The sequence below is a fragment of the Sceloporus occidentalis genome, unplaced genomic scaffold (genome assembly GCF_023333645.1).
Source record: "Sceloporus occidentalis isolate IW3139 unplaced genomic scaffold, rSceOcc1.0.p SCAF_6, whole genome shotgun sequence".
Taxonomy (NCBI): Eukaryota; Metazoa; Chordata; class Lepidosauria; order Squamata; family Phrynosomatidae; genus Sceloporus; species Sceloporus occidentalis.
This window is the reverse complement of record NW_028316986.1, coordinates 28,321,472-28,345,857: the sequence shown is the minus strand read 5'-3', so window position 1 is coordinate 28,345,857 and position 24,386 is coordinate 28,321,472. Positions and strand designations below refer to the sequence as shown.

The 24,386-nt window shown below is 39.1% G+C and overlaps 2 protein-coding genes across 4 annotated transcripts in view; one reads left to right on the top strand and one right to left on the bottom strand.

Annotated features, from left to right (window-relative positions):
• The window catches only part of THADA (THADA armadillo repeat containing), a 203,073-nt gene that overhangs the window by 7,194 nt on the left and 171,493 nt on the right, over positions 1 to 24,386 (bottom strand). Inside the window, exons 34-36 of the mRNA XM_089529183.1 lie at positions 23,153 to 23,225; positions 21,700 to 21,844; positions 21,068 to 21,199 (exon numbers count right to left, since the gene is read on the bottom strand). Coding sequence (XP_089385309.1) covers positions 21,068 to 21,199; positions 21,700 to 21,844; positions 23,153 to 23,225 — 350 coding nt within the window. The remainder of the gene's footprint in view (positions 1 to 21,067; positions 21,200 to 21,699; positions 21,845 to 23,152; positions 23,226 to 24,386) is intronic.
• Positions 3,657 to 24,386, top strand: part of LOC149310556 (uncharacterized) — a 37,557-nt gene continuing 16,827 nt past the window's right edge. For 2 of the 3 annotated variants that reach the window (XR_016281681.1, XM_089529181.1), the window contains exon 1: positions 6,408 to 6,503. Coding sequence is in view for 1 of the 3 variants with exons in the window: in XM_089529181.1 (XP_089385307.1) it covers positions 6,410 to 6,503 (94 nt within the window). In the remaining 2 variants the exon portion in view is untranslated. Of the gene's footprint in view, positions 3,757 to 6,267; positions 6,371 to 6,407; positions 6,504 to 24,386 lie in introns of those variants that run through there. The other variant, XR_016281682.1, reaches the window with a different exon arrangement.

Here is a 24,386-nt window from a genome sequence, read left to right as displayed (position 1 = left end):
AGAACAAGACCTCCCACACACATTCATATACAGAAGACTTTTGATCATATCAGATGTAAACATTTCTCTTGGTAGACTATTATGTGCCTTCAAAAATATACAACCCTTTTCTTTCTCATTTCCCCCCCTTGAGGAAAATGGTAAGAACATCCCAATGGGCTATTTTCAGTTTTACAGATGAACCACAAATAAATACTAAGGAAACATGCACCCAATTTTTGAGAATGCAATATAGTTACTGTGAGCAAACAAATTTTACAGTTCTGTGTTTACTGATCACTTTCTGTTAGCTTATAAGAGGAACTGTCACGCCATAAATTAATCTATGCACAAAGAATACAATTTACTTCAGAAGAGTACCTTGAGCTTAATGTAGCTATAAATAAATATTCCACCTAGTTAATTTAATTTAATAAACCTATGATAGTCTTAAAAGTAGCAGCATAGTATTCTTTGAAATAAATACTCCATCCAACAAATCACTGGTTCTCTGCTTACAAGGAATCCCAGTTGTGCTTGATGTGTGGGGCTGCAGTGCGCAATTGAGATGTTTCTTTGTTTCTAGCTGGGCTGTGGTTTAACTGGGGCCAAAAAGAAAATTTAAAGCAATGTACCCTTATACACAGGAGGTCTCTAAACCAAGAAGCTCAAAAGACTAAGAAGGAAAGTCTGGTACTAATTATATACTACTCATGTAACTTTTAGTAAACTATGCAAATATTTACTGCTTTTCTAAGTTGCATATATTTATTAGTAACTGAGTTAAACTCATTATGTAACAAATATAACAACAACCTCATTACAGTTTCGTATAGTTGAACAATAATGCCATTTAAACAATGTATTCTCTTATTCCATCTAGAAAATAATCCTACAGCAATAACAATAATCTCAAAGCAACCACAGAGTAAACATATTTTGTTGCCAGCTGTGTTATGGTTGGTCCCGCCTTGGGTCCCATACTGGGTGAAAAGTGGGATATAAATTAACAAAATAAATAAATAAACAGGCGTCTAACAAAATGGTTGCAGCTAGTAGGAATTCCACAGAGGATATACTGGGGATATATTATCACTTATTTCTTTTATAACTTTGCATAAAACTTGGATAGTCAGCAGGAAAAACCTCCAAACTTTCTTGCATGTTTGACTAGCTGTTAAAAATATTTATTCAATTTCACTGGTGGGGAATTTTTGTAAATCTCATTTGCCCATCTCATTTCCCTTTTGAAGATTTGTACCAGCATTTATTGGAAGCTAAGTCTGGAAAAATTCACCATTTATTATGGTTTGTTAGCCCAAATAAAGAAATGTTGGGAGGACAACAAACGTTGAAAACAGAAAAGAAAAACAGAAAGTATATGGGCCAAGAATTCAGCTACCATTTTGTTTCCTTTTTGCTTGGCGCTGTATTCTGTAAGCCAGGAGCACCACTTGTCAAAACTATGCATGTGCCCTTCCAGTGCCAACACTTTAATTAATACCACAAGCAGCCGTTAAGTAAAACACAGAGAGAAATTGTGAATTACTTTCTCAGTCCAACTGGATGTCTTTCAAGTTCATAAGCAACGTGGACCCAGTAGACTATGCAGTTCAACCACCTTACATGTTAGCACACCCTATACCCCTCCCACTGGATATAAGGGTTTCATAATTAATATCTAGCATTGGGCATGTTCCGAAGTTACAATCAGAAGGAAAATGGACACGTGTAGGAGTCACCTTGATCTGATCTGTGAGACCTAGATTCAAGGAAATGGGTTTGCTGAGTACCTCTCACCCTCCCAGGCTCTTTGCATTTCCTCTTGCAATGGAGACAAAGGGAGCTCCATCTCAAAGCAATACCTTTCATTTCACCTCAACACATATTCTCAGTCACCCTTCCTGCCCAACCATCAAAGGACTGTCTGAAATGTTTTGTCACTCTGGAGCTAAGGCCATAAGCTGTTCCAGATCCCTTTCGTCAATTCCATGTCAAAGGCCATCAAGAACTTTGTCACATTGAGTATCGCACCAAACACACCTTGAGGCTAGGAAATGGGATATAAATATTCCCTGGCCCTAGCCAAGTTGTTCCATTCTCTCTGTGTAACCCTCAGACACTGTCTGCGCCACCCTCCATTTTCCATGGATCTCTCTTCAGGACTAGCCATTATCGCCGCCTCCTTTAATTCCCAATTCCTCTCTACCCAACCTTCCACATTTCTCTTTCTGATAGCACTGTGTAGTTTTATGGTTGCTTTGGTTTGAATGTTTATGTGCACCCTTGCACATTTCCCCACAATTTCAAAGAGACGTACACTGATGGTGGGGAACCCCAACGACCCTCCACTTTTTAGGGTAACCTACTTGGGACATCCTACTCTACTTTAACTGCTGGATAAGAATGCTAAGGAAAATAAATAAGATTTCTCTTAGGTAGACAGTAGTCATACTGTTGAGAGCTAGCATGGTGTAGTAGTTTCAGCATGGGAGTGCAACTCTGGAGACCAGGGTTCGAAACCCTGCTTGGCCAGTGAAAACTACTGTGTGACCTTGAGCAAGTTACACTTAGCCTCAGAGGAAGGCAAAGGCAAAACAAAAACAAAAATCCACAACCCTCTGAACAAATTTTGCCAAGAAAACCCCATGATGGGTTTGCCCTAGGGTCTCTATAAGTCGGAAACAACTTGAAGGCAAACAACATCAAAGTAATTCTGTCTGTTCTCCTCATATCCTCTCTCTCAGAATTCTTGGCATTGCATAGTCATGATAAATAGCGATAATAATATGAGCCTCTAGGGAACAGTGATACAAATCAAAATATACAAATATGTCAAATTATTGCTGATGGAGCAAAATAATTTGTACAGGTGTTACCTGCACCCTGCAATATGCATACCCACTTTCATGTATTTTCCTGTTCACAACCAGCACCCACAGTTTAAAGAGGTTGCCTGGAGATATGGCACAAGAAACAATTCACAGACAAGATATTATTTGCACTATTACAGCAACATCCCTTTACATTAGATCTGAAAAACATTTTAGGCTATGCACTGAAGTTTTCAATCACTGAGGCAGTTGTGCCTGTTAGGGTGGGAGAAAACAAGATGACACTAAGGAGACATCCTAAATATTCCTAGGCAACATTAGGCCTTGCTGTCCAAGTGCTACTAGGCAGACAGTGCTTGCTCCTAGTCCTAGGTTCAACATGTAGCAAACCATTTTAAAGAATCTTTTGTACAAGCACCGGAAAGAGGCTATGTGAATCTTCCAAGAACTTTCACTACTTCTGAGTTCATAGTTTTTTGTGGGTTTTTTGGGCTATGTGGCCATGTTCTAGCAGAGTTTCTTTCTGATGTTTTGCCAGATGTGGCTGGCATCTTCAGAGAATGCTCTGAGTTCATAATCTGTTTCATAAAACCTTTTTAATTTTTCAACCATAATCTTTCTCCATAGTTTTAACATTAGGATTCAGGGCTCTTATATGCATTGCATAATTAATCTTTTAATACTAACTACACATGTAAACCATTTGTGATAAATTAATAGTGTAAATCATTGGATCTTTCACCTTCTATGCAAAGAGAGAAACCACTCATGCATATACTAAGAAAAAAAACTTGATCTAGAAGACCTGAACAAGGAAAACCTATTTTGTTTCCCCAACCAGATGAAAACTCCTTTCAGTCAGTTAAAGAACATATGAACCTACAGTAATGTTATCCACAGGAATAGTCTCTGAAGAAAGGCTACTCAGCTTAAAATATTACAGGTATGTATGCACAGATCTTTTCATGTGAAAGCTGAGAAGAGATACGGTGTGGGAGAAAAGTTCAGCAGATACCATGGACTGCTAAAAAGACAAATAAATGGGTCCTACAGCAAATCAAACCTGAATGCTTTCTAGAAGCCAAGATGATTAAATCGAGGTTGTAGTAATTTGGCCCCATTGTGAGAAGACACAACTCACTAGAAGAGACAATAATGCTCGGTAAGGTAGAAGGCCGTAGGAAAAGAGGAAGCTTGCATTACAAATGGATAGACCCAATGAAGAAATCCGTAACCCTGAGTCTACAAGACTTGAGCAGGGCTGCTGATCATAGGGTGACTTGGAGGTCTCTCGTTCATGGGATCACCATAAAATTGTCTTGACAGCAGTGAACAACAAGAAATACAGAAAGCAGCATAAGAAACATGTTCTTAATGGCAGTCTCAGGGCTTTGCTGGTGTTGAAAGGAGTACAGAGAAGCTTCCTCTTTTCTTTTTGATTACTCACACGTTGTTGTGTCATTCAAACCTAAATTGATTAATCTTCACAGTGTATTGCCAAAACCAAGGCAACTTCAAATGCTGGTAAAGCTGGCTTCTCTGAATAAACCACATCTGAGATTAAAAGTAGTTTCTTTTATTCAATTGACACTAGACATAGGCACGGTACAGACCTCCCCAAAAGGGAGGCATGCCAGCACCTTTTTCCCACCGCATCCACCAAACCGCGCGGCTTCCCTACGGAGGAAAAAGAACCCACAAAAAGCGGGTTCTTTTTGCACCGCCATTGTGACATCCAAGTGTGCCACTGGTGCACTCGTGATGTCACAAGCGTGGCACGACATGCAGACGCTATGCGTCCGTCACATAACAATGGTGGCGCCCATATACATGGAGCACCACTATTGTTACGGTGCCATGCTGTACTAGGCTTAAGGACCATGCGGTTGCCACACAGTCTCTTAACCCTAGTACACTGCCAGGACAGCGCATTTAGTGCGTCTGTCCCACGCCTTAGTAAATTTAAAATTAAATCCAAAGCTTCTGAACTATATAGAGAATAACAGGGAGACAAAGCACAATTGCCACCAGCTTACTATAGCTCATACTGTAGCTCACTATAAAACTTACAAACTATGGTGTGGCATCACGTGCAAAGTAACCCAGGATCGACCGCACAACTCATGTTAATACAGAAGAACACTTAGAGCAAAAATTTGGCAATTAACACAATAACTCTTCTTGATTAGATCTGAAGTCCCATCTAATCTAACATGCTGTTTCCTACAGTGGCCAACCAGACACCCTTGAGAAGCTCATGAGGGTCTGACAACTAACAGCTTTCCCCCATTTCCCCCCACCAACAAACAGCATTTTCTGGTACACATCTTCTGAACCTGGCCATGGCCAACAGGTGTGACGAGAAACACTTTTAATCTTCTTTTAAAGCCTTCAAAACCACCAGACATTATGTTAATGATGAGTTGTGTGAAGAAGTACAGGTTGAGCATCCCTTTTCTGAAATGCTAAAAAGATCTCAAACTTTTTGAGCCCCCACATAATGCCACAAGTGAAAAATTCCACACCTGACCCCCCTGACCAAATTTTGTTTCATGCACAAAATTATCAAAAATATTCATAAAATTAGTAAACATTATGTGTATAAGGTGTATACAAAACATAAATAAATTTTGTGTTTATTTTGTGTTTTATTTATTCTGGTATTTATACCCCACTGCTCAGACCTAAAGGCTATCAGAATGGCTCATGATTATTATTTTTAATTAGACGGTTCCCTGTCCTCAGGCTTACAATGCCCAAGATATCCTGTTATGTATATGCAAATATGCCAAAATCTGAAAAAAAAATATGCAACACTTCTCCTCAGAAGCATTTTGGATATGGGCTACTCAACCTATACTTTCTATTGCCAATCAATTTCACTGGATGACTTTAAATCTCTAAGAGAAAGAGAGGTGAGGGAAATCTCTATTCATTTGTTCCAAATCATAATTTTTCCATGTCTCCAATGAAGTTCCTTTCCTTAACCTTATGGTCAAAAAAACCTGAGGCTTTCCACTTAAAGGACGTGTTAGGTGCTCATCATTTTGATTGCTCTTTCCTGCACCTTCTCCAGCTATACATTTGAGTCAATCCTGTTCAACTTAACAGGCACAGATGAGTTTCAGCAATTGCCTTAGGCCTTTGATCTGTTTACTAAAGGAAGGGCAGAAGTGTAGATTACTGTGTTTAGTTTATGAACAGAACGGCACAACAACCAACCTTGTTCATCACAGTTTGACACAGGTCAATCTTTCTGTTGTTCACAGAGGAAGAGAAACAGGTTATCTGTTATTTCATATGAGGAAGGTTCAGCAGGGAAATTCCATAGAATTTTAGACTTGTCTTTGTGTATATAATAAGAGCTGGTAACAAGCACCTTGTAACTTTCAACAACCACCTTGTTTTGAAACCTATCCACACAAAAGATCTTACTGAGAATTTCTGTTTTTAGAGTCTCACAGCGGGGATCCCATGGTCAACGAATGTACTTCGTGAGAACATAATACACATAGCATTTCTGTGATTTTCAAATCCTGATGCCCAACGTAAAGCAGGTACTACTTTGTCAATTGTGTTTCTCAAAGTGATAAGTGATGCTTGTTTTGGTAATGAAGTTTTTTCTCTCTCTTTCACTCCCTCTTGCTCTCCTCTTTATTATCTCAGACATTTGGAAGCTGCTTCAGGAAGGTAATGAAATAAAAATTGTGATTTTTTTTAAAAAAAAATGTGCCAGTGTTTCCATGCAGAATATACTTCTTGCCTTTTCACACAATTACTGTATCCAGTAACTGCACAACATTATAGTTTTTTGTGGGGTTTTCGGGCTATGTGGCCATGTCCTAGAAGAGTTTTCTTCCTCTTCTAGAACATGGCCACATAGCCCGAAAACCCCACAAAAACAAAACACTATGGATGCCAGTTATAAAAGCCTTCGACTCCACATTGCACAGCATTAGTTTGGAAACAAAGAGAAATTACTAGCTGTGCTTTACAGAAATACTAACGGTGCAAAACTCTTTAGTTAGCAGCAAAGTGAAGTAAATTATACATTTTCAATAAATTCCACTAACTTGATTCCTTAAATTAAGGTTTCTGCATGTTATGTACAAAATATTATACATCATGTTCAAGCCTATTATGGAGAAGCAAACTGATACAAACAAAACTTCTTGTCTGTAATTCCAAATTCAGGGTAGTATTTTTGCAGCTTTTGTAATAAACATAAAATAGGGGATGCACATTATTCTTGTGCACAGAAAATGTGTCAATAAAGGCAATAATTTTCTTATGGATAGTGTTAGTACTTCTTTTCCACTTTAAAAATGAGCATTGTTTTTCTGATAAAGACATTTTTCTGAGACAGGCATGTTGTGGTTTTCTGTTTCATGTCAAAATTTCCCAATGTACATTACTTAATCTACCTATCCATGAACCCTTAACACACCCCATGAAATGAAAAATGATATTGGCCCCAAATCACAAAATGCAAACAAAACTATTAAAACACTATGTGTAGTCCCTACACAAGTCTACTTAGATGTACGTTCCACTATGTTCAGTGGCATTTACTCCCAGTAATTAAGAATAGGACTGACAATAAGCCTTCTAAAACACCAATTTATTCTACATTCCTGAAGCATGTGAACCTCATAATCAAAATAGAATGCAGAAAACTGAACTTTTAGCCTCTTCACCAGACGCAAAGGAACTGGAAGGGATCAAGGGATTAACTGGCAATTTTAGTGTTAAAGCCAAGCTTCCCAGCAGGTGGCACCACAAAGCTATTTTAGATATCAAATAATATGCAAAAATACCATAAAGCATATATATTTTCTTTATATGAGCTTTATCAGTTCAGTAAATTAGAAAACTCTGAAGACCTACTACAGTCTATAGCTGCTTGTGGACAGAAGAGCAGCAGCTGTTGCAGAACTCCATGGTTCAGGATAAATAATCCACTTATTTTGAAACATATGTTACAGGAGAGGCACATAGCTCCTATGGTATCAGAGCTGGATATCAAGAATTACAATTGAATACTTTACAGCACAGATGGGAAAAGACAGGTTCTCCAGATGTTGCTGAAGTATAACTATTGTCAGTCCTAGCCAGCATAGTCAATCACACTTTACCACGCTTCTTTACAGTATGCCTCTATAAGCATGTCACAAATAAATGTTCTATAGGGGAGTGTTCACATTAATATAAGCCTGAATGGCCTCCAAAGTCCTGTATGATGGAAGTACAGATACCTAATCTTATATAATAATAATACATTCATTTTCTGAGTGCCTTACCCTATGTAGTCAAAACAGTTACATTCATACACAAGGAGAAACCTCAAGCTTTGTAGAACAATTTTTAAAAAATTAAGACAAAATCTGGGAAGGGTGGAAAGAGGAATGACCATGTTCAGTTGTAGCAAATGTTATTTGAGGCTTGGGGAAAGAATGGAAAACTGGGGAGTAGTAGAATAGATTGTTTTAAAAGCAATTATGGCAGGCTACAGTTTAAACTTTTCAAAAATAACTTGATGCCATTTCAAAAGAACATATCATCTTATATACAAACAAAACACAAGAAGAATAAATAGCCACACTACGAGCCCTGTCTTAACTAAACCATTTGTGCTCTCGATCCTCATGGTAAGGAACCAACACAATTTCAGAGGCCATACCTCAACTAAGAAAACCCCACGTTTCCCACTGTCCAACATTAGACTTCTAGTTGCTGAATGAATTATGATTTTTGCAGACCTATACATCAAGAAAAGGGGGAAAGACATTAATGTGTGTCTCTAGACTGACATGGATGTTTTACCTTATGTGCTTTGTTCATGAAAATATTTTAAAAATTAATTTAAAGACCACATTTATTACATACACACAAACAAGTGAAGACAGTGCTCTGAGACTTCCTTTGCCTCTTCTAACGTGTATTCAACACAATTTTGTCTTTCTTTTATGTATCTGGTGTCCTGTATCTCCATTCCCTCCTGTAGACACAAGTACAAATAAGATCCCTAACAAATAAATGTCAAATTGTTCAGTAAAGTTTTAAAAAGTGGAAGAGATGGTTTAAACATCAGTCATTAACTGTCATTACTAAAGAAATTTCTTATTCTGTAGTTTTTCAGGGAAAGCCACAGAGTTATAAGTCCCTGTGGTAAGTGCCCACATAAATCCTGCGTGTAAGGGCTGTGTCTCAAATTTCTCTAATGGGGTGGCAAAGAAATGGCCCTCCAGGTGTTGCTTGGTGGCAACTCACATTAGTCCTGGCCAGCATAGGCAGATAAGGAAGATGATGGAAATCACCATCTAACAGCCTCTGGAGAGTTATACATTCCCTCATCCCTACACAGAGTGTACGTTCACATATTGACAATATCACAGGAAACATCAGAACTTATATGTACAACCTATGCATATTTACTCAGAAGGAAATCTATATTCAATGGGGCTTAGTGGGTTTAAGACTGAAGCCATAACTTCTTTAATACTTACATGATTCTCATTTCTTTAATGGTTATCACGTTATTTCAAACAGTAAAACCAGTAATCCACTCTGCTTTTCTGAGCTGTTCTGTTTCACATGACAGCAGACAGTTTCATGATGGCATCTGCTTCAGCTAGAGAAAAGGCCTTTGCCCTTCTCACTTATAATCAGCTGTCATTTCTCCTAAGGAATCACATTTTATTTCTAATTACACTCTTAAGTGTCACCAAAAATACCTACATGGGTCTCCAATGCTTATTTTCATCCTGTAACTTCCTTATCTAAAGTACTCAACAGAGCTTTTAACACTACAATGTGCCTTTAGCAAAGAAGACTTGTTCTAATACTAAAATGAGGCAAAAACATTCATTCAAATTTGGCTGAGAGCTGCCATTGTGTGTCACAAAACTGAAAGCTTATGAGCACAAGGGCCCAGTGTGGAAATTGACTGGGAACTGAGTGTACCTCTGGTATACTCATATAAATAAACACAATTTAAAGATGAATTACAGTGGTCCCCCTTTACACACATATTTTTTTATCCACGCATTCAAGCACCCACAGATTGAAAATATTTTTTAAAAATATAAATCCCAAAAAGCAAACCTTGATTTTTGCCTTTTTACTTTAGAGACACCATTCTACTTATGCCATTGTATTTTAGGGGACTTGAACATTCAGAGATTTTGGTATCCACGAAGGGTTCTGGAACCAAACCCCAGTGGATACCAAGGGCCCACTGCATACCGTGTCTTATAGCAGGGATAAAGAGTCTTGGGTGCAGGAAGCCATATGCTCCCCCAACACTGGATGTGGACTCTATGTACATGCATGTATGTGCATGTCCCCTCCACTGCCAAGGCTGAAATGGTTACCAACAACCTGTTCTGCATAACTCTGTTATCCCATTCATATTAAAACATGAGTGTCAAATTGTTGTTCTGTGTTAAGCTATTCGTTCATGTAGGCAAGCACAGAGAATGTGCCAGAAGAATTCTTACTTAAAATGACACAACTCCGAGAAGGCAGCTGAATTAGTGCATTAGAGCAAAAACAACAAGCAATCTGAACTTGTGCATGGTTATTAATAAGGAAATCCTACTGACTTAAATAGCATAGACTTCAGCCAGCATGGTGCAGTGGTCTGTGCACTGGACTTTGGAGAGCAGGGTTCAAATCACCACTCAGCCATGAAAACACACAGGGTGACCTTGGGCGAATCACACTCTTTCAACCTCGGAAGAAGAAACTCCCAAGAAAACCCTGTAATAGGTTTACCTTAGGGTTGCCGTAAGTCAGAAATAATTTGAAGCCTAACAACACACATTCATGCATAGGAAAGTAATGGGAGTCTTAAAAGGTAAAGTTAGTCCCTTGGCATGAATGTCTTTGGTCACATTAAATACTGACACCTGTATTGTAGCATAAGCTCTTTTGAACTACTGCTTACATCATCATTAATATTAAATGGTATTTTCAGTCTTCATACTTACAATGGAATAGTGGAAACAGGAGAGGCTAAAAAGCCATGTAATATGAAAAGTAGTATGAACAGCATGTGACATTTCTAGGCAAAGTACAATTTTTCATCCAAAGCTGAAATGAGTGGCCACTGTGCTTGTCTTAAATCCACAATCAAGGGACAACCAAATGAAGTAAGGGCCAATTTTTACCTCTGTGCAGTAGTGCAAGCCTACACTGACCAATTTTGGCCCAGAAATTGCATCTGGAAGTCACTCTGGTTCTGCTTCCAGGCAGTTTTAAAGAGGTTCTCAGTAATGGATTTTTAAGCAAATCTCCTACTCCTGGAGACTTCCAGGAGCAACAACTGACCTTTGGGGAATGTTCCCCCTCCCTTGGGATGTGGGTTATAAGATTTAGGAATTGCACGTAGCCCAATGGCTGCACTTTCTTCGCCCTTGTGTTTTTGTATATAAAAGTGTAACAAACAGCATCTTTGTATTGTAATGTCCTTTTGGACCTACTGTTTGCCATCATTTTCTTCCTGTCTGTTTATATATGTATGCATACATGCCTATAGATAGGTATCTGTCCATTGTGAATAAAACTATGCATTTGATGAAGTGGGCTTCTGCCATTAAAAAATTTGCATTTACACTGCCACAAGATTGTTGTTTTTCCTATAGTACAGTTGGGTTAGTTTAAATCAGAACAATTCATTTTATGCTATGAAGCAGATAAACTACAGCTGGTTCAAAACATGGCAGCCAGGCTTGTGTCAGGAACATCTAGAAGGGACCACATCACTCCGGTTCTGAGGTCCCTCCACTGGCTGCCTATTGGTTTCCAGGTCCAGTACAAGGTGTTGGTTATTACCTTTAAAGCCCTAAATAGCTTGGGTCCAAGCTATCTCAGAGACCGCCTCTTCCCATACAATCCTCCACGCGCCCTCCGGTCCTCTGGGAAGAACTTGTTGCAGCCTCAAAAATTGAGGCTTGTGGCGACCTCTCGGAGGGCTTTTTCTGTTGTCGCCCCAAGGCTCTGGAACGACCTGCTGGACAAGATCCGTCAATTAACATCTTTGGACAGCTTCAAAAAGGCTGTCAAGACGGATCTCTTCAGGCAGGCCTTCCCAGACTAAAATATCCCGGCCTCAGGATCTCCCCTCTCCTCAGTAATGTCTCCAAAGCCCCCTTTTCTTTTCTTTAGAACTGAAGTTGCAGTGGTTTATCGGTTGGTATTATTTTGTTTAATTTATTGTTGTTCTAACTAGTTATTGTGGTTTTAATTTAGATATGCAGTTTTTAAGGGGGGAGGGAAATATATTGTTTTTATGCTGTATGTTATTTTAATGTTGTAAACCGCCTGGATTGGTTCGCCACAGGGTGGCATATAAATAAAATTTTATTATTATTTTATTATTATTATACTATTAATGAAAGAATTCATCTGCAAAAGCCTCAGAACCTTCTAATTCAGTTTGTAAAAACTAAGCACTATGTTCTAAAATTTAAAATAAGTAAATAGTTGAGGTAGAGTTTTCAGCCTTCAATATGCACAATTTGACTCTAGTACATGACTTTGTTTCCATTGGCACATATTTTTCTTCCAGTTTACCACATTAGTGCTTGACTAAAAAATCCAAGTTCTGCAGTGTATTTATGTATGCACACATTGCTCTGCAAAAACACTGCTCTCTCAGCTAGATTTTTCTAATAACAGTCAAGAAGTAAAATTAAGATAATGAGTCTTATTTGCCAATTTTCATAATTAATTCTGTTTTCTGCTTAAAGAATTGAGAGCTTTGGGACAAAAAACAGCTTGTTCTGATGTGATCAAAGTCTTCTTCTGATATATTTGGCCTAACAGATTGGTGTGGTTAAAACATAACAGTTTCTATGGTCTCTGATAACCAAAGAAGGGATGGGGTTCTAACTGCCTTTTAACTTCCTCAGCCCCAGTTTACACACCGTTTTCATCTCATCTTATGAACCTTTCCCTAGTCTCAATACCTATCTGAGAAGAGGGTTTTAACACTTACACACCCTTGTGAGATCTAGTAAATCACTTGAAAGAAAGATGGGAGAGTCTTTGCAATGTTAGACATTGGCCCTGGGACTCATCATTGCCACCACAGACCATGTCATCAAGTCATGAGTAGAAAGTGTGATTCCCAAACTTCCAGCTGTCTTCTAGCGCTGATTTATTTATTTTTTCTATTTTAGAAGAAGGAACTAAACTCTAATCTCATCTAATTCTGGTCTAAGTAAAATATTCATTCTACACATACTATATACTACAATTAGTGCATTGCTTCATTATTATTTAGTGCATTGTTGCTGTTATGTGCCTTTAAATCATTTCTGACTTATGGTCACTGTAAAGCAAATCCACCACAGGGTTTTCTTGGCAGATTTATGGGGGGGGGGGGGCGGGTTGCCTTTGCTTTTCTCTGAGGCTGAGAGAGTGTGACTTGCCCAAGGTCACCCAATGGGTTTCTATGGCTGAACAGGATTTGAACCCTGGACTCCAGAGCCCTAGTCCAATGCTCAAACCACTACACCACAGTATTGTATACTGTGGTTTTAATCAGTGGTGTCACTAGGGAAGTTACATCCTAAGAGGTTGTGTGACACCACTGCTGTTCAAACACCTACCTTTTGGCAGAAATGGGCAGTAGCATTGATTTGCTTCCCTTTAACATGCTTTAAGAGATGGTGGGAGTGGGGTGAAGCTCAGTGGAGAAAGGAGAGGCCCCAGGATTTTTTTAAATTAAAGTTTCAAATTTAAAAATAAAAATAAAAATATTCTTTTAAAAAACATCACATTTTAACCAAATATTCACTATGTATAAGTAAATACACTTATGCTGTGTGTAAGATATTTAATATGAAGGTATTATTTTAATTTTGCTAATTGTTTATGTCACAACTGTTAGCATGACATTCAGTGGTATATAGGAATTACGATTTGTGAGTAAAATTAGTGCATAAAAGGCATTACTAAGGATTTTTTATGGTATGAAATGTTAGGTCAGTGGAAGTGGTGACACCATAAGTTACCGAAGCGGGTGACACCAACCCTAGTGAAGCCACTGGTTTTAATATATTCTCAGTGTGCGTTGCAAAAACAGAGTATAATGTATTAGAGATTAGCACAACAACTGCTATAACAACAAACAGTTAAGACCCTCAGTATTTCTTCTGTTTTGCCTTTAGTATAAAACTTTTTTGTAGCTTTAGCAAAATTTATGTCTGCAATATTCACTCTCCTTACTAGACTATGGATTGTTTGCTGCAATAAAAGATTCCCTTACATCTGCCGCCTTTACAGTACTGTTCAACACTAGAAAGAAAAACACATTACGTTTTTCATTCTTTTTTAAAAGCACATCAGAATCTATATTAATCAACATAACATTACATAATATTTTTCACATTATTGAAATCGTTCCAAAGAAATGGACCCATTTTCCTATTTTTAGTATTGTTGTTGTTGCAAGAAACTGTAATCTAGAAGCCAATACAAACCCACAGTGCTGCCCATGAAAGTCTCTCCCCACCCCTTTATACTCATATCAAATGTGGCTGATTCACCTGTTTTGTTCATGGAGAGGAGAAGGAAAAGAATCATTCCCATCAAAATATGTCACCAATTCAATTATGGGCCAGTCATCTCTAATTTTGGACAACATAAAAGCACTGTGCAGTCAACTCATGGGTGCTACATGTGGAATTCACAGACACCATCAAGATGAAAAATCTGGCTACAGAGCTCTTCAGAGGTCAACCCGTATTAGTTACCGCATCACACGCTTGACCCCATTTGAAATACAGTAGTGGCAGAGAATTCTACAAATACCACAGACTGCTTAAAACACAAATGAGTGGGTCTTACAGCAAATCAAGCCTGAACTCTCTCTAGATGCCTAAATAACTAAACTGAGACTATTATATTCTGGACATACCATTGAGACAATGTGATTCATTATAAAAGACAGTGAGTCTTGATAAGGTGGAAGAAGAGAACTGGGGTGTAGCGGTTGAGCACTGGACTATGACTCTGGAGAACAGGATTCGAATCCCCGCTTGGGTATGAAACGCACTGGGTGACCTGGGCAAGTCACATGCTCTCAGCTTCATGGGTTGGCAACCTCCCTTTGAAGAAACTTGACAAGAAAACACCATGATAGGTTTGCCTTATGGTCACCATAAGTCAGAAATGACTCAAGAGCTCAACAACAATATAGAAGACTGTAGATAACGAGGAAGACCATGTTACAAATGGATGGATTCAATCAAGGAAGCCACAGACCTGAATCTGCAAGACCTTGGCAGGGCTGATGATAACATTCACTGGGTCACCAAAAGTCAAAGTTGATTTGTCAGCAAGTAACAACGATGACATTATTGTGACTACTTAAAGACAAATGAAATCACATTCCAGTTTGTAACTGACCATTAAGGACAAGCTGTTGCGGGGTGTGTGTATGTATGTGTAATGGTCTCAACTGCAAATTGCACTGATGTTTATTCAGTTGGAAGGCAGGAAATACAACACATAAATGATCAGATTTACTAGAGTATAAGCTCTCATGGATGCATATCCTTGAAAAGTAATGACCAACTGAAAACTGTTCTTAAAAGAGAGCTGGAGACAAGAAATGCCTTTCAAGAGTCTGAAAAAAAGTTTTGGGCTGGAAGACAGAGCAACTTCTTAATCAAGAGATGGGAATGAATAGGAACCTCTTTTGCCAACCCTTAACATACATGTCACTTAATAGTTTAGATTGTACCTTCTGCCTACACAGTTCCTCTGAATATAAGGGTAAGGAAGCTTCCAAAGGATGGCCTACATTAGTTGTTGCATCAGAGTCTTGTGACATCTTTTCTACTTTGGGCATTTGTTCACACACAGTTTTATTATTCACTTTCATTGCTGTTTGTTCCTTTCTCTGCACTGCTGTTTTAATTGAATTTTATCATTTTTATAAGCTGCCTTGAGCTACATGAAGGAAGGCCAAGTAAAAACATTTTAAACTAAGTGGGTTTCTTAGTTATTAAAGCTAATTGGGATAAGTAAGTAAATAAAATATAAATCATTCATCTGTATGTACTTTCCAAGACAGAATCAGGATCCAAAGTGGAATATACAGACTGGGATTAATATAGTGGGTTCCCCATTCTAGCCAACACACCCTTGCTAAGGATCTTCTCAATCCAACCAAGTCATGGAAAAAAATCATAAAGTAACCTGATGCCACAAAGTGTTTTGAAGATGCAGCAGTTTCATGAAATGCTGCCTCAAAAATTACTTGAAAAGGATGGAAATGTGCTATTTAGAACACAATTATTGTTTAGTTCAGCCTAGCAGCCAGCCACATATTTTGGGATGCCCAAAGGCAGACCAGTTCTGTTGCTTCAGTACCTCCTAATTTGAAATAACTCCTGTTTCATTTACCGTCTTTTTCCATCCCAACCTAGCCTCCACCCTAAAACAAAATATATTCTCTGGGCAATGGCCCTTGTGACTGCAAAAATTTCCTCTGGTATGCTAGAAGGTCATAATAGCTATACCCAAAACAGCATCCCAAATGGTGCTGAGCAGATACAAACAAGATTATCTAAGGGAGAATGAGATGGCAAAGAGGTGACTTCATGAATTTCATCAGGTTTTCTTAGGCAATGAATAGATGTAGTCTGCCAGATCCTTCCTCTGAAATATATCCTACAGCAGCTGGTATTTATTGGCAGTCTCCCATCCAAGTACTTACCAGGGCTCACTGCTTAGCTTCCAAGATCAGACATGATGTGGTGCCTTTCGAGTGTGTTGTATATTGTGTATATGCCTTCAAGTAGCCTGGTGATTCTGGTGACCCCATGAATTTCATAGGGTTTTCTTTGCCAAGGAATATTTAGAGGTGGTTATGGTAACCCAAATGAGATGTACTCAAGGCATGTGTTACCATAGTCAGATCTGGCTTCTCAAGGAATGGGAGCAGCAGGTGCAATAGTGTTAACTGTGCAAATGCATTCCTGGCCACCACTGAAACCTGGGTGTCCAGGCTCAGGTTTGAATCCAGGAGTACATCCAAGTTGCAAGCCTGGGATTTTACAAGTACAGTATAACCCCAACCAGCACAGGAGGTACTCCCTGATCTGCCTTTCAGCTGACAGGAGCACCTCTGTCTTATCTGGATTAAATTTCAATTTGTTTGCCCACATTCCATCCATTACTGACAGCAGACACTGGTTCAATATTGAGACAACTTCCTTGGAATCAGATGGAAACAATAGATAGAATGGCCTTGTTGTCAGTGTGAGGAAGACATTGAATGGGTGGTGGTGGTTCCCCACTCCTATTTCTTAAGACTGAGAGACTGAGGGTCCTTGCCACTTGTTGGTTAATTTGAATTCTGTCTAGGGTTCCATTGTCAGCTTCTGGTCACCTGAGTTTCCAAACAGGCCCCCTCTTTGTTGTCCTTCCATCAGCAGGCTAAAACCTTTTTATGCAAACAGGCTTTTAAAACAGAAAGTCTTTAAAGAATGGGCTAGGGGGGTGATGTATTGTTTTAACTGAACAGTTCTTAAGAGCTTTTGTTTTTTTAAATTGGATTTTATTCTTTTAGTGTGTGATTTGTTTGAATACTGCAATAGTTCAATTCTATTTTAACACTCACTTTGTATGTTTTTAATTGTACCGTCAGCCCTCCCTATTCAACCATCCATGACCTGAAAATAATCATTTCCCCCAGAAAACAAACCCTGATTTCGCGCACCTTGGGCACTGTTAAATCTTAACATCTGTTATAAATATATTAACAAGCGCCCATTACACACACACACACACACACACAGCATACCCTAGATATTTATCTTACCAGTATATCTTTCAGTATGTTTGTCAGGTTATCATCCTATCAGTCTATGAGGAAGAGCCCAACTGTCCGAGAAAGCAGTTTTTGGGCCAGAACAGACTGGCAAAATAGATCGGCAAAATACACACAACACATGCCCCCAAGCTGGCAGGAAGTTTACACGGTGGCAGCTTTTCAGCGCTTCGGTAGCGTGGTGTTTAGACGCCGCATGCTGCAGGAGTGCCAAAAAACCGCAGTGGCAGCAGAAAGGACTCCCTTTTTCCGGCACAAAAAGGAGCAGCTTGTGTGTGTGTGTGTGTGTGTGTGTGTGTGTGTGTGTAAGAGTTTCCCAATCAGATTTTAAAAGCCTTCTCTTCCCAACAAAGAAACACCCCATTTAATTCCACTTCTTTCCCTTCCTAATCTGATTTTAAAGCCTTCTATTCCCATCAAAGAAACACCCAATTTAACTCCTTTTCCTTCCCAATCCGATTTTAAAGCCTTTTCTTCCCATCAAAGAAACACCCTTTTTAACTCCACTTCTTTCCCTTCCCTATCCGATTTCCAAACCTCTCCACCAGCACCTGGGCAGTGGTGTCAGGTGGTTTGGAGAGGTCCAGAGAAAGAGAGGCAGAAGTGGTGTTTCCCCTTTCCATCCTTTGTTATAGCCCCCTAAGTTTTACCTTCAACCTATCCATAGGTCATATAAAATCCATGATTTTTACCCTGAAACCTTCCCTCAACTTATACATGAGGTTCGCTTATACAGAGTATATACAGTACTTGCACTTTTACATATTTTCGAACTGCTAGGTTGGCAGATGCTGGAACTAGTGATGGGAGCTCACTTCATCATGTGGCACTTGAGCCTTAAACTGTCAACCTTCCGATCGTCAGAAGTGGTGTCAGGCCATATGTCTGACCTGTAATAACACTTCCTCCTTGACACAAAGCAAAGTAGTGCTGGGGAAACCAGGAGGTCAACAGGACAGGATTTCTATCCAGCCTACCACTGGCTGTACATAAACCAGCTCAGCACTGGCCTGGAAGATATACCCAGAGTTATCTAAAGTTTAGAGAGAGCAGGAGACTGAGGAGATGAGAGCCTACAGAGAGGGACATAACATCTCCCTTTTGCAACTGTAGTGAGAAAGGGGAGTGAGTCCTAAGGAAAAATGAGGGGCTCGACAGACCGCCCCAAAAGGGTGGGCTGGAACCGCTCGTTTTTGCTCCTGAGGGAGCCAGCAACCAAACCGTGCGGGCTCCCTCCATACGAAAAAGAAATTGCTAAAAGCAGGTTCTTCTTGGTGCATGCAGCTGCTGCCATTAGTCCGCCATTGGCGCACTGTCACTTGTCAATGACGCAAGCGTAGTGCCGCAAAATGTGGATGCTGTGCCACGCTTGCATCATCATGGCGGCCCCTATGATGGCATCCCGGCGCATGCTAGGTTTCGGGAGCGTGAGGTTGCTCCATTCTCCCAAACCCTAATTTTGGCCCCAGGCTGCCACAAAGCGGCAGTCTGTTCTGGGCCTGAGAAAACTTGTCCACTTGAACATGCCACCTTATCCAGCCAGAATGAGAAGAAAGACTGGCTTTAGGGAGGAAACAGGCTTCTGTGAAATAAAAACATCTCAGAGTCTGTGCCATTATCAGGTATACTTTTTTGAATAAGCAATCTTACTTTGAAAGAGCTACCCTCTTACAGAGCCACGAATGTCTAATTTAATTAGACTTCAAAGAAAATGATTAGCATTAGCAGAATTCTTTTCATATCCAATGTTCAGGTGCAACTGAAGTTGCTTAATTGGCCAGAACAACAGAGGGAGGCATTGGCGACCTCAAGGGAACCCACTGGTTTGGAAAAGTATGTTTTTTTTAAAAGAGAAAGACTACATCCCAAACATCCCTAAGAGGATTGGGTGTAGTGAAGCAGCCACAGAATGTGAATTCACTGGAGGGGATGAAAAATCAGGAGAGGGAGAGGGAATACAACTGGAGCATTGTAGAGGGGGCAAGCTAGCTGACTGGAACATGACCAGCAACTCTGCACATTTCAACAACACTTCTAAGTATGTTCCTTCAGGTGAAAAGGAATTTCAAAAAGAAAAACCCTGCAGAGGTTTACACCTTAATCAATGCAAAACAATAAAGCTTGTCACAGAGCATGAACTTATACTGCAAAGGTCATTAGTAAAACCTTCACTACATGACAAGTTATTGTTTGCAGGCAAACAGAACAACAATCCATCTTGCCTTAATTAAGCAGTTGGTGAATCAGGATCCTGGCATGGATCCTTAGGGGGGAAATGGCAGCATTTTTCAAGCTGAAGCTATTATTTCTGCATAGTGCAAGGTAAACAGTTATTTCCAGCATACTTCGCTTTGTGCCAAACAACGATCTATCTACATATATATAACCTAACACTTGAATACTTATTTACCAGTCCAGGTGCAAGTATTACAGTTGAAAAATCAGCTTGTTTCTGAAACAGAAACCCACTGAAAAACTGAATAGCTGTTGTTATTTTTAAATAAAGAATCCCTAGTAAAACTTCTAATTCCCTACATGCTACTTCACCTTGTGAGGACCCAATTAAAATCACCCATTAAGAAGAAAGAAAAGGTTACTGAGGCAATTTAATTATTGACTCCCATTTACAGCCTTATCTTCTGTATTTCATCCAGCTTCTAGGCAACTGGGACATAGCCATAAAGCACAGGCCAAGATATCCTTGGAAAGACTCTCTGTGTCTCCCCTACCTTTGCTTAGGTCAGCTGTGGGTAAAATATTACCTGCACACAGCCTCATATCCAGCCTCCCATGTGTAGTCTTGAAGATTTGCTGACCATCCTCTTTATTGCTTACATCATGGATGGGCAACACAGGGCTTGCACCCAGACACAGCTTTCTGGTTCAGTTCTGCAGCTAACGCAATACCTCCCAAAATCTTTTGACCCACATGTCACTGCAAAAATAAAGTGCTTCCAAAAAAAAAAAAAAAAAAAAAAAAAAAGAGCTTTACTTTTAAGACTATTGTTTTTTTTACTTCAAAAACATGACTTATTTACAAGTAGATTTCAGATTTCCAGTAATATTAAACAAACATTCAGAGCCTGTGAATGGTGGAGGCTGTGTTGATGGATCAGGTTTCAGAAAGAGCTCTCCTGGCACAGGATTCCTCTGGCCTAATTTGGGATCATTCCTCATCTCCTCCTTCAAACCTGCCTATTCAAAACATTTCTCCAAACCCTCTGATTAATTAATTTATTTTTTTGGCAATATAAAGAATTGCAAGGGGGTAAGGGAGAGTATTTCTGATCAGTTCTGAGATCTGCTTTTCCATCACAACATAGGATATGATCCATCAACCTCAACATGCTGAGATTTGAGAGTCCTCCTCACAAATATTGATCTTCAGTGGGTTAACATTTCATACCTGTTTTTCTGAACATATTTTCTTGACACTGGGCCAGTCTTATAACACCAGCAGCTATATCTCTTACTATCTGTTCTTCACTTTGCAACAGCTGAACAACACATTTCCAAAGGAGTAGTGTATCAGACAAACCTAAGGATTGACCAAAAAAAAGTATGTTATTGTGATATTGCAAAACAAACATAATTTGGAACATGTTTAATGAATGCATTAACATAAGCATTACATCTGCACAAATCCTTAAGATTCATATCCACTTCATGCCTCTAAAGACTTGTACATGAACACAGAGTTCAGACCAGCCAAAGTTAAGAACTAATTCTCATTTTGGTGGGGCAGTTTAGTATATGCTTTATTTTGATATTAAAATCTGTGAGAGTGAGAGGTGCTTGTTTTAGTTTCTTTGTTCTCACAATTTTGTTTTGTTTTTTGTTATGTGCCTTCAAGTCAACTCTGACCTATGACAAACCTATTGTAGGGTTTTCTTGGCCAGACTGATATTGCTTCTCTCAGCCATGTGATTTTCATGGCTGAGGTAGGACCTGAATCTTAGTTCCAGTCGTAGTCCAACATCCAAAATACTACACCAAGCTGGGTCCTTTTTACTGGGCATAAAAAGCTGAATTACTTACTCAAGAAAAGTTTCTGGCTCGTCAGGAAAAATGGTGTAATGCTCACAAGAATCTCAGCTGCAGCCAATCTTAGATCCGTTTGCTGTTCATCTCCACAATAAGAAATGACAATTTCAACCCACTCTTTTATCTCTAATTTTACATCCTGTAAAAAGATTATTCATATTAGAAACCATGATAACTGTAAGAATCATATCATCAAAAATCCACAAAACCATGATACCTTTATTGGACCAACAAAAATGCACAAAATAAATATTGCAAGCATTCAAAGCTCCATTGGATTAATCTTCAGGCAAAGGTATTAAAATTATACAGGGAAAAGAAAAATATGACAATGTTAGTCACATTACTACATTTTGTCAAGATGCTGTTGTTGTTGTTGTTTTTGTTGTTGCCAGTTAAGATGGTATGGAGGGATATCCATGCAGGCAGGCCACTCCTTCTCCTGGCCATGGGGGTTGGTTCTGGGGAACAAACAGTTATAAAGTCCAGGAAATAAAATTTACATTCCATTAGCAACACAAAAACCCATATGCACGGGTTCAACTATTCATGGATATATATATATATATATATATATATATATATCCCAAAATCAAACCTTGATTTTGTCATCTTATATAAGGAACATTATTTTACTATGCCACTTATTTAATGGGACTTGAGCATCCATAGATTTCATTATCCACAGGGGGTCCCAGAACCAAACCCCACTGGATACCTCCTTTGAGATCCAGGCTGGCCAGCCTATGTGGAGACTCCTCCATACCATCCGGAGAACAACAATAACATCATCTTGACAAAACGTAGCTTTGTGACTAACACTGTCATATTTTTCTTTCTCCTGTATGGTTTTTGACACCTTTGCCTGATGAAGAAACCACTGCAGCTTCAAAAGTTTACAACATGTATTTTGTGCATTTTGATTGGTTCCATTAAGGTATCACTCTTTTGTGGATTTTGGATGTTATTGTACTTTGCTATTTGGCCAACATGGCTACCCTGGATATGTTTTATAAATTGGCAGCTAAAGCAAGGCATTAAAATATTTACTAAAATAATAATAAACTGAAAACTATGACATTCAGTCCTGTTGCCTTCTAGATTATGAAAAATTAATTCTATACAGAAAAGGATGGAAAACACTTTAGTTCCAATTTAAAAAGCAAGACATAAAGTATATTTAAAAAATAATAAAACTTACATTGCATAAATCTGCACCAGATTTCTCCATTAATCTTTTCTGAAAACTAACATGGGGTGTTCCTGGAGTTTTTTGCTTTTGGACTGCAGTCATAAACTCCAGTTTTGCACATATGCAGCAATGAACTTCATTGGTATGTCAAAATGAAGAGGGTGTCTGAAGGCCATTCTACAAAAAGGACATTCTTAAACTTTTAAAGCAATTCAAATCTCATGCAAACATTATAGGCAAACTAAATTTCCTTACCTCTTGCCAATTTTGTACAAGATGGATGACCAACTTTGAGGCAAACTTGAGGGCTATACTTTGAATTTCAATGCTGCAAATATAAAGGTTAACAGAAACACACAAAGTTAACTGTGAAATACATATTGCTGTAACTTTGATGTCTTAGTCAAATAGCAATCAGCCTAGTGGGAAAACACCCCCTCCTCCTCCTCACTTGTTATTGATATTATGTTCTGTTAGCTGAAGCACAGCATGAAATCTAGCCGAGTTCAACATGCTATGCCTGTTCTCTACCTGAATATACAACCAAATGAAAAAAAAATGCTTAGGCATAAGACAGTTGTTCCCTACTGTATTAAGAGAGAACAAATTCTCATCAGGTTCAAATACCTAAATACAATGTGTATATTTGCTACAAAACAGCTAGGCAGTTCACAATTTCTAAAGTGTTATCAATCATGGAACTGCAAGAGACCACAAGGGCCATCCTATCCAACCCCCTGTCATGCATGAATATACAAACAAAATACAGTCCTCCCTCCATTCTCGTGGTTTTGGAAACCGCATCCCTCGCTTATGCGTGAGGGATGAATGGAGAGGGAAATAATGGGGAGCGTGCCCAAGGTGCGCACACACACACTCCTGCGGTCACGTGCCTATATTCAAGCCAATGGGGCTTGAATATATGCAAAATTCCATTTTTGTGGAGGGGTCCAGAACGAATCCTCCACGAAAACAGAGGGTGACTGTACTCCTGACAGATGGCTATCCAGCCTGTTTAATAACCTCCAAGGGAGACTTCACCACGCTCCACAGAAGCATATTCCATCGTGGAACAGCTCTTACCACCAGAAAGCTCTTCCAAATTTTTAGGTGGAATATCTTTTCTTGTAGTTTGAATCCATTGCTTTGTGTCCTAGTCTCTAAAGCAGCAGAAAAGAAGCTTGCTTCATCTTCAACATGACACCCTTTCAAATATTTAAACATGGCTATCATGTCATCTCTTAACTTTCTCTGCCCCAGGCTAAACATACCCAGCTCCCTGACCTACTATAGGGGATGGTTTCCAAACCTCTTTAGCATTTTGGTCACTCTCCTCTGGACACATTCCAGTTTGTTAATATCCTTCTTGAATTGTGGTGACCAGAAATGAACACAGTATTCCAGGTGAAGCTTGACCAAGGAAAAACTGAGTGGTAATATTTCCTTTGATCCAGACATTATTTTTCCTTGTTGAAATTCATTTTGTTAA